General features: G+C 46.1%; 1 protein-coding gene across 1 annotated transcript; it reads right to left on the bottom strand.

Annotated features, from left to right (window-relative positions):
* Positions 1 to 1,897: 1,897 nt before the first annotated feature.
* Positions 1,898 to 10,207, bottom strand: LOC134344969 (protein starmaker-like). Its single transcript, XM_063045101.1, has 6 exons — positions 10,120 to 10,207; positions 6,612 to 6,681; positions 5,308 to 5,346; positions 3,972 to 4,721; positions 3,197 to 3,506; positions 1,898 to 2,789 (listed from the first exon to the last, which is right to left on the bottom strand). Exons 2-6 carry the CDS (start codon positions 6,663 to 6,665, stop codon positions 2,764 to 2,766), a joined length of 1,179 nt encoding a protein of 392 aa, XP_062901171.1. The 5' UTR covers positions 6,666 to 6,681; positions 10,120 to 10,207; the 3' UTR covers positions 1,898 to 2,763.
* Between the last annotated feature and the right edge of the window lie 878 nt (positions 10,208 to 11,085).

Here is an 11,085-nt window from a genome sequence, read left to right as displayed (position 1 = left end):
GCCAGTGGGTGGTCAGTATACGGACGAGAAGCCAGAGGAAGTGGATGAGGCGGGTATAGCAACAGCTTTAAAAGACATTTGGACAGGGACATGGATAGGAAGGACATGGACAAACAGGACTAGCTTTGATGGACATCTTGGTCAGCATGGACTAGTTGGGCTGAAGGATGTCTATGCTGTATTACTCTAGGCTCAATGGGGAGGAAGTAATCTTTCTTCTGGCTGTTGTCCTGTATGTCTGGTGAGGGGATTTAATTTGGATGCTGAGGGCCGGCTGGTGGCGCAACAACATCGGCGCCGGACCTGGGAGCGGAAGTTCCCGGGTTCGAAACTAACGGGGTCCGCTACCAAGTACGCTTTCCATCCGTGCCGGGTTGAGTGTCGAGGTCGCAGCTTGACCTCGTAAAATAAAGCGAAAACACTGCGAAAAATGTCGATGTGAGGAGTGACTCTTTCGCGCGCTCCGCGCTTTGTAAAAGCCATGAAAAAGACATCATCATGGACGCGCACACAGACTCGCACGCACACAGGCACACGCCACAAAAAAAATTAGGATGAGTGATGAATGTGTATTAGTGGAGCCATGTGGTTTTCTCACTAAAGCACGAATTGAAGTGCTCAGACGGATGAGGGGCAGCCGATGGGACCAGATCAGTGACTGCTCTTTCAGCTTCTTCCCTTCCACTCAGCCGGTTCTTCTGCAAATCCCCAGCTCCTGCTTCTGAAGCCATCCTGCAGTATCTTTCCTGTCAATGAAAACCTTGAAAACCTTGTCCTCACCCGCTTGAACAGTTCCTGACGAAGTACTGGGCCAAGCTGAGGATGGGAAAGGTGAGATGGAGGGATGCAACACCCTTCATTAAAAACTAGCTGATGGCTCTGGGTGTGAATCAATCCTTGTTACTGAGCAGACAAGTTTTAGTCTGTGATTGTCATACTCCAGGTTATAGAGTTATCAGGCAATACGAATCTGGAGCAAGATAAAGTGATTTTGGAATCTGTCCAAAACATCATCAGCTAATATAATTCTGCAGCTCCCAGCAACCTGGTTCTCATCCTAATTTTCCCACTCCTACCCTTCTGCATTTCTCAGCCCAAGCTCCAGATATAGCACCTCAACCCCTGACCAGACACATTGACATTTTCCCTGACTCAATGTTGACTTTCAACTTTGGGATAATCACCATCCCTGCTTTCCCTGTATTAATTACAGATTAGAATTCCTTCACCTACTTTGACCCTCTTCTTCAAAATGACAAATGCTCACCCTCCAATAGCAACCCCTTTTATGTTCCAGTCATGGTGGCCTTCACCTGTCACACTCTTCTCTCGGAGTCATAGAACCATGCAGCATGAAAACAGGCCCTGGCGGATCAACCGGACCATGCCAAGCAGGGTGAATCAACTGGACCACGCCAAGCAAGTTGCCCCACCTAAGCAAGTCCCATTTGTAGTGTTTTACCCATAACCCGTTATACTTTTGTCAGTCCTGTGAGAATTTGTAAAAGGGTGAAGACTCTGTGCTCATTCATCCTCAATGGAGAGGGGTAACTGACAGTTCTTTTGACTGTGAAAGCTGGAGGTGGTCTGTCTTTTTCCCCTTTGTGCTCCCAGTAGGGTTTGACTGGATACAACTCTACAATTCACAGTCCACTCTCATTCAGACCTCACAGTTTTCATTGGAACTGCACTAGGCTGAGAATCGTAAATCCAGAAAGCTGGAGAGTTGATGCATTCATCCTCTCAGTAGGCATGATATGTACAAAAACAGAACCTCAGCAATGTGTGATCCTGGTACTCGCAGGGAATCTTTACAATATTCCAGATACTGAATTGAAACAATGCAATTAAATCACTCCTCAGAAAAATTATTTTCAAGGTACTTTATTTATAGGAATTGAGCAGTTTTTCAAATAGATTTAAAAACAGCCAACACAACCAATTTGCACAACCGAATTCAATATAGGAATGACTGCTTAAAACCCTTTCTCCCTCACATATACATATAAATAAAAAATAAAAACATGTACAGATAAATGCAGCATCGCTGTGTCGAATAAAAATATTTAGATCCCTTGATCTCTAATGAATCAGTACAGGAACTTCCCGAAAGGGACGTGCCAAAGGAACGATGAATGTAAATGTAGCAACTTGCCAAGAGTCTTTGGCAGCACCTTCCAAACCTGCAACTCAACCGCTAAGGACCAAAGGAGGATAGGGGTAACTGGGTCATGAGAGCACTATAACCCTCCAAATCGAACACCATCCTAGTTCAGAAGTACGAATTTGCCTCTTTGTAATAACTAGGTCTAAATCCGGAGACTCCCTTCCTAAAGCTAACACCTTCACTACATGTGTCTCCAGTGGTTCTCCATTACCTTTTCAATGGTTTTTTGGGGATGGGGGGATAATATGGATCTTGCAATCAATGCCCATGTACCAAGAACAAATAGCTTGAAAAGAGATTGCTTTATAGTACACAGTTGTTTAGATTCTTCTAGATGTATCATCAGCTTAGGGTAAAGATCCCTGATGGTTTGGCCAATAGTGTGAAATATATATTCTATATAATGTCAGAAAACCTTACCCCCCCCCCCGAATGAAGTGAGTTTAGTTAAGCAAAAAGTCCATAATTTGCATGTTTAACATCTCCAATGATGAAATTAACACATTCTGTCCATCAGTTCCATTTTACTGTTCAAAGATTGTAAAAGGTATAAAGAATCACTTTAATCCAACATCTTTGGCACGTCCATCAGCACATTAGAAGAAAAAGTTGGCTTCGCTGTCTGCAACAAAAAATAATGCCACGGGTTAGTTTCAACAATATTCACCAGGCGGCCTTCAAATTCTGTATACATTCCTAGGCTGTGCAGTACCACAGTGGTGTAAGCCTTAGAACATAGAACAGTACAACACAGTACCTACCTTTCGGCCCACAATGCTGTGCTAATCTTTTGACCCTGATACTGCTTGACCGTATAGGCAGGCACTTAGACCTGGCGTTCTTACTAACCAAGTAAAAGAAGATAAGGGCTGCAGATTGTCACTAAAGTCAAGTAGAGGTGATGAAAGCAAGTTGCCTCCTGCCATTCACCAGATGATACATCCAGATTCACCAACTAGGAGAACTACCACCCATGTAGGTGAATTTTAGAAATTATTACTGATAAATCTGCAGTGTGGGGATACTTACAGTCGTCAAGTACACTGTCATCTTCAGCAGTGCCCTTGCTGGTGACATCCTCACTGGAATCCTCATCATCACTGTTGTTCTCATTGAACTCAATTCCACCGGCATTGAAGTCAGTCTCATCTGAATCTGATGAAATTTTCTGATTGGAATCTGGTTCGTTGAATTCAGATTCAGTTCCATCACTGTGATTTTGGTTATTGTCAGCAAAACCATAATCATCATCATAATTATCATCACCTTCATAACTGTCACCATCTTCATCATTATTATGGGGGGTAAAATCCGTATCCCTTAGATTGGCATCAACATCCTGTGTCAATAGAAACATCAGCATAGGGTGACAAATTACTGTTGGAGCTGTTAAAAATCTATATACACCAGTCAGATTCTATGTCAGAAGAAGCCAACAAAAAAATCATTGTTTTAAAAATAGTTTTGGGTCATTAGCAACGTACGAGTGAGCTACCTCAGGACTAACTTACCCAAGTCAGACTATCTCGTGTTAAACAATTCTTGGACTTCTTAATATATTTTCAACAAAACTAGAGAATCCTGGACTGAGATGCTCTAAAGGAGTGGGAATAATTGTGGAAATGACAGCTGAGGAAACATGGAAGAAAGTTCATTCTGTACTGGAAAGCATATTATTCACACCCTCTGAAAGACCGTGGATAAAGTGGCTTGAAAGCATCGTAAAAGATGGGTAGTGCCCTCAGCTGGAGGTCAGCTCACTGAACAGTCTGCTGGGCAGTAAACAGATGAAGAGAAAACCTACCTCATGGGATTGTGGTTCCTCGGCCAAGTCTTCATTAGTCCTTTGCTGCTCCACATATTCCTGGCTATTCAAGCTTTCCCCTTGATCAGCATCCTTTTCTGTGGGTTCACGGACTGCTTCATGATGACCATCATCCTCATTACTGCCTACAACCATCTCATTATCTTCCCGGGTTAATCCGAGTGAATCAAAATTCTGCAAGGAGTCTGAGTACGGTAGAACACCGGTGGGCTCCTCTACACCTTCTGTGTCCTTGGAGCTTTGCTGGTGAAAGTCAACATCCACTCCTGTATCGACTCCTGGTATGAAAGGCTCCTCGTAATCTGGCACTCTGGGGAACTCTTCATCAGGTGTTACGGGACCCTCATAATCTGGCACCCCAGGGTATGTGTAATCTGGCACACCAGGATACCTGTCATCTGGTAACTCACTTGGCACATTCACAAAGGTCATCCTGTAATCATCCTCAACACTGCTGGAGTCCTCAAGGGAAACTTCAGAGCTGATACTAGCTCCATTGACCATGGAATATTCCTCTGGGGCACTTTCTTCCACATCGTTCTCTTTCACATTTGATGCCCCAGGATTGACATGTCTTTCAAAATCGTTAAATACAGGTACCTGTCCATAGCCAGGATAGATGAATCCAGGAAAGTAAGGAAATTTGGGGTGTCGGTAGAAGGGAAATCTATGGTATGGTGAAAAGGGGTAATAAGATGGGTAAAAAGGTTGAAAGTAACGACTGTATCGCTGTAATTAAAAATCAAAGAGGTTCATTATCAAAACCTTATCATTACCTGAGGTTTAATACATGTCCTAACTTGTTCTATCTCAGTCTGAATGGGTGTTGTCATGTTGAATGATGTTATGTCAAATGTTCAACTGAGTTGTTGCTTTATTCCTGGGCCTGTTGATTGCAGGGAGAGGTGTTCCCTTGGAACATTCTGCTGGGGTTATGGACCAACTAATACCAGAGACAACTTCAGCTGGATGACCATGGATCAGCGCTGGGTGGCGATTCCACTCTAAACGACTCATGCTCAGGGACTTTGGGACTTAGCACCAACAGTGTCCTCCCCACATCCACCAATCTCCACCTCACCTTTTCCAGGCCCCATGGGATTGTTAGCTTCCACTCCCAGCCCTTCTAGTTCTGATCTTGATTGGATGTCTCTCCCAACTCCTATCCACCACCTTCATGAACCCAGTTCTCTGGCTTCACAACAGTTCCCCGAACATCCCATCCCGGAGCTCAGCATCATCTTGTTGTAACCCCTCTTCCACTTTCCAGAGTAACTGAAATTGACTTTACTATCACAGGTAGTATCAGACTTACCTCGTTGCTGCCACTATTCCAACTTCTGGCTTTCCACACCTGGGAAATTAAAAGTAAAACAACTATTGAACATTTTGGAAATGATGATGTTGATACCTGGTCACCATTGCCACAAGTAACATGCTCTCTATCCTTTGGTGAACACCCTCTGTCTCTGGCTCACTCCTTCCACTTCCTTGGCTCTAGGTGGGGCATGCTCTGTTCCCAGAGATTTCCTAAAAGGCTGCTGTTATTCTTCTCTTCCCATCCGAGGTAGCCGAGGTCTGATGATTGTTTCTTACCTTTTTTCTCTTCCTGACCCTGTCCTATCACTGAAAATGCTATAAGCCACCAGTCCTCCTGATAAGGAGCAGATCAGGTAACTAACCCACACTCTCCTCCTCTCCCCACAGCTCTGAAGCCCAAAGGTCTGTGGTCGGGAGAGTGCCTGACACAATGTAATGAATCTTGGTGGCTCTTTAATATCTTTACAAGTTGTTTAGGAGAGAATGGGGCTGCATTTAATCTGGGTAGTTAGATGTGGGTGCACCATTTCACAAATTGGTACAGCCTTGTTTGACCAGAACTGCACATAATACTTGGCTAAGATGGGGTGTGATTTTGGAATATGGTTCACTTTCAGCTAGTGGCCAAGCTTGGCCATTGGTAGCGAGAATGAAGTTGTGTTTTGGTAGTAGGTGGATTGAAGCTACCCAATGTTCATTTTGCAGTGAAATAAATCTTGTACTCTGAATCGGGCTGTCTATATTCGGAATGTTAAAACAATCTGAATGTTAAAAGGCCTGAACAGATTAGATATGGCAAAGTTATTTCCCATGGTAGGGGAGTCTAGGACAATTCGGCACGACTTCAGGGTTGAAGGATGTTCATTTAGAACAGAGATGCGGAGAAATTACTTCAGTCAGCAGGTGGTAAATCTGTGGAATTTGTTGCCACGAGCGGCTGTGGAGACCAAATCTTTGGGTGCATTTAAGGCAGAGATAGATAGGTTCTTGATTAGCCAGGGCATCAAAGGGTAAGGGGAGAAGGCAGGGGAATTGGGATGACTGGAAGAATTGGATCAGCCACGATTGAATGGCAGAGCAGTCTCGATGGGATGAATGGCCTACTTCTGCTCCTATATCTTATGGTCTTATCATTGAGTGAAATTCTCTTCATGTAGAAATAGAGGCTCATAGCTTTCACTGTAGAATGAGTCAGGCCAAGACAGGCACAGACAAGGAGAGGCCATGACTGAGTTCAGTCTGACTGGCCAGTGGGGTGCTGACAATAAGTAGTTGTTTTTATTGAAAACTGTTGCTTACCGGAGCAGCCAAGGCCACGGCCAAGAGGCAACTGCTGAGAACCACCACTTTCATCTTTGTGAGGAACCACCTGCAAAACAGGAATTCTCTTCATCAGGGCACAGAGAGCATTGTCGAACATCAGTGAAATAGAATGGCATGGGGGGGGGAACTCTCCCGAATGTTGAAAGGTCTGGACAGAGTAGACATAGAGGGATGTTTCCAGTAGTGGGGGAAGTCCAGGGCCAGAGGTCTCAGCCTCAGAATACAGGGATGTCCCTTTAGAACAGAATGAGGAGGGATTTCTTTAGCCAGATGGTGGTTATTATTTCTTTTTTTTTGGATTTGCAGTTTGTTGTCTTTTGTACACTGGTTTGAATGCCCAAGTTGGTGCAGTCTTTCAGTGATTCAATTATGGATTTATTGAGTATGCCTGCAAGAAAATGAAAATTAATCAGTGTTGTATATAGTGACATATTTGTACTTTGATAATAAATTTACTTTGAACTTTGGTAAATCTGTGGAATTCATTGCCACAGATGGCTGTGAAGTCAAAATCATTGGATATATTTAAAGCAGAGGTTGATAGGTTCCTAATTAGAAAGGATGTCAAAGGTTACAGGTAGAAGGCATGTGAATGGGGTTGAGAGGGAGAATCAATCAGCCATGATGGAATGGTAGAGCAGACTCAATGGGCCAAATGGCCTAATTCTGCTCCTATGTCATATGCTCTTAGGAGCACCAGTGTGGATCTGGTGAACTGAATGACTGACTTTGCCACACTAGATGAGATGTATGAATCCACTGGGGCAAGTCATTGGCAAGAATGTCTCTGTCCTTAAACTACACCCACACTTATTCATAGTTGCAATGAAGGAGTTCATGGTTTGCCTGTAGCAAGCTGTGAGATGTAACTGGGTCTAAATTATGGCCTTGAATATAAATGGGCAAATAACCAGATAGAGTTTCAAACTGGGAACAGAATAAACAAGTCAAAGTTATGGCCATTATCAAACCACACAGAGGAACCATTCAGGCTGGGAACGTTGGCAGCAGGGGCTATCAGTAGGACTCCTGCAGCTGAGACAGGTCACGGATTCAAACTCCACTCGAAGCCTGGACCACAGAAATCATGCTGGTGCCGTACTGAAGGAGGACTGTACAACTGCTGCTTCTCATTCAGCCAAGGTCCCATCATAGATGGAGAATATCCCTGAGACTACTGCCAGGTAATTACGGCTGAGGTTCTGAGGCTAATGCTAATTGAGTCATTGAGTCATAGATCACTGCTGCACACAAAAGGCCCTTTAGCCCATCTAGTTTGTGTCAAACTATTATTCTGTCTATTCTATCTACACTTGGACCATAGCCCTCCAAATCCACCCCCACCCCCATCCATGTATTTATCTAAATTTCTCTTAAATTTTGAAACTGAACTTGCATCCACACTCTGAGTGAAGGAGTCCCTCCTCATGTTTGCCTTAAACATTTCAGCTTTCACCCTTAACCCATGACCTCTAGAACTAGTCTCAATAACCCTCAGTGGGAAAAGTCTGCTTGCATTTCCTCTGTCTACACGCCTCACAATTCTGTGTACCTCTCCCTTCATTCTCCAACACTTAGGCAACAATAATATTGCTAAAATCATTGTCATGATCATCATTGTAAAACAGGGCCATTTGCCCTAGTGAGGATCTGCAAAGTCAAGAGGAGGAAATTTTTAAGGGAGCTTTCTGTGCACGATTTGGAACATTTGGAACAGTGGTTAAAATCTAAGTACTTTGTTGGCTGCAAGTGTGTGGAAAATCCTGGAGGTGTTAAGAGAAATGTTGAGCTTTCTTTTTAAGAAGGAGGTGTGCATCATCAGAAGCATTACAACTTGTGACCCAGTGAAGCTCCCCTGTCCCAGTGCAGGACATCATTGCAAAGACATCTCAGGCACGCTGTTCTTGCACGCCTGGAGATGGAGCTCCAGCTGAGAACAAGACCACATATCACTGATTCCCACACCAGGCCACAGTCGGGGACACCTCAGTACAGCTGGCCACTGAGGTAAGGGCTGAGGCTTTGTCAGACTTTGAAAATGGAGGCTGGAAACGCAGACCACACAGCACAGGGACAGGCCCTTCGCTCCATCATGTTTGCACCAACCACAATTAAATCTCACTAGGGCCACTTGAACATAGTCCTTACTGTGCCTGTCATTTATGTTGTCTTAAAGCCTCTTAAATGCCACTATCATATCTGCTTGCTCAGAAAGGGCAAAGCTAAAAGCAAGCCGAGGCAGATGCTGGAAATCTGAAATGTAAACAGGGAATGCTGGACGTTCTCAACAGGACAGGCAGCGTCTGTGGAGAGACAAGGAGAGTTTATGTTTCCTGTCAATGGCCTGTCATGGTAACTGGGTAAAGTTGGAAATGAAGCAAGAGTTGAGTTGCAGTGAAGGGGGGGGTGGGGGTCGAGAGGACAGAGAGGTGATTGTGGTGGATAGAGGTGGTACACATGTGCACCAGATTGATGGTGGGTGGGCGTGGGGGGAATAAAATGGGATTAATGGGGGGCTGATGGTCAGCATCAGCTCGCCGGGCCGAATTTCTATTCTCCTCGTCCTTTCCCAGGTCTGAAATCCCCCTCTCCCGGGACTCCTGAACTCCACTGAGGAACGCTAAACAGCTCGTAGGCGATGCACCCTCCGCTGCGGAGGATACGGTGAAGCTGTCTACCGCCCTTTTTGGGGAGCGCGCGTTCCTTGGCCGCGCTCTCCCAGGTTCTAAATGTCTCCTCGGGTCGCAGACGGCGAACTGAACTCGGGCGTCCTGTGTGGATAAAAGTACCCCCACCTTCGCAGCCTCAGGGAAACCATGCACCGTCCCGGTCTGTGTCTAGCGGCGCCGGTAATGTCGGGGCCGGGGAGAGTCCGAAAGTGGGAAGGCGCGTTTCGTCTCCCTGAGCGCCGGGTTTGCTCATCCTCACCGACCTAGGTGAGAAGTTTACTGTCCCTAGACCCCAGCCACATTTATCCCAACTACTCTTACCCCAAGGATCGCCCCGTTAATGTTTCCTTCCATCTGATCCCAGTGCAGTGGTTTCGAGATCGGTAATTGGAAAGCCCGGACCAGTGACAGGCGAAAAGCGGCCAGCGGCGCTCCCGATACTGTGGGAGCAGCTGGGTGGAGTGAAGGAGCGGTGGCGGGGTGTGGTAGAGGATTAGTGACAGATGAGACGGTGCACCCGGACGAACAACACAGTTCATCAACACCGAGCAACACACAGAATGCCGGAGGAACTCAACAGATTAGGCAGCGTCTAGGAAAAGAGTACAGTCGACGTTTCGGGCTGAAACCCTTCGGCAGGACCCTTCAGTCAGCATGTTGTGCGTTGCTCTGGATTTCCAGCATCTGCAGTGAACCTTGTGTTCATTAACACGGGGAAGCGATGGGGGCCGAACGCTGCAGAATAACTCCACTTTTTATGAATCGCAGGAATTCGACGTTTATTTGCTAACACGGGACCATCTCGCATCGCTTACCCAAGCACTAATCTCGCCACGTTTCTGCCGTTTCCATTCAATGAGTCAAATACTGAGTCCTTTTGATCGACAACAACCCCGTGTCCTGGAGACTGGGCCAGCCCCGCTTAGTTTGAACCACACCCCAATACCTGTAAGAATCTCTTCGGCAAATTCACAACACTCCTGACGGAGAAGGGAAGGTGAAACAGGTGAAATAAGCAGTCCCTCACCGGTTGGGACAGATTTGGAGTTAGAGCAGGGAGATCGCTGCCCGATGTCACAGAGTACCCCCACCGCCTGCAAACTTAATGAAACACTTCTCGTTGCAGTTTGCGAGAAGAACGCAAATAATAGTCTCCCACCTTAACTGTTACCTTATTTCCTCTCTCCTCGGCCCCTGCCAGACCTGGCGCGTGTTTCCAGCACTTTGTACCTCAGACGCCACACCTAGACAGACAAAATTAAGTTTCTGCCCGCGAATAAGGAAGGAAGATAGAATCTACTGCTTGGAAGAGTGTAAATAAACTAACTTGTAGTGATCAGTAGCCCGTCCCGGGGCAGTCACTGAATCTCACCCCGCCTGTAGCGCGCCACACACCGGCTGTTCTCTGATGCTCACCTCTTGCATCTTCAGCAAACGACAGCCTTTTCAAAGATATCACCCACCCAGCCAGCATCCTCAACACTTTAAAACAGACATTCCAATCTCTGCAGTTTCGGTCTAGGCTCGGTCATTTGCCAGAAGTTGGCGGAGTTTAACCTCATTACCTGTCCGCTGTGGAGATGCTGGGCTGAAGGAGGTGTGAGCCGGACTTCCCTCTAGATTCCAGCTGGGCTCGAACTCCCCGACAGTGAGCAGGGTCCTCACGCCCCTGGAACTTATCCTCCACACGCTCCTGACCACAGCCAATCGCTGCTCAGTGAAGGGGCGGCAATGGGCTGATACAGTCATCACTCCCCTCCAGACAGCAGTCACTCGGAGAT

This window comes from Mobula hypostoma, chromosome 4, assembly GCF_963921235.1.
Source record: "Mobula hypostoma chromosome 4, sMobHyp1.1, whole genome shotgun sequence".
Lineage (NCBI taxonomy): Eukaryota > Metazoa > Chordata > Chondrichthyes > Myliobatiformes > Myliobatidae > Mobula > Mobula hypostoma.
Note: the sequence above shows the minus strand (reverse complement) of the source record. Positions and strands in the feature narration are given on the sequence as shown.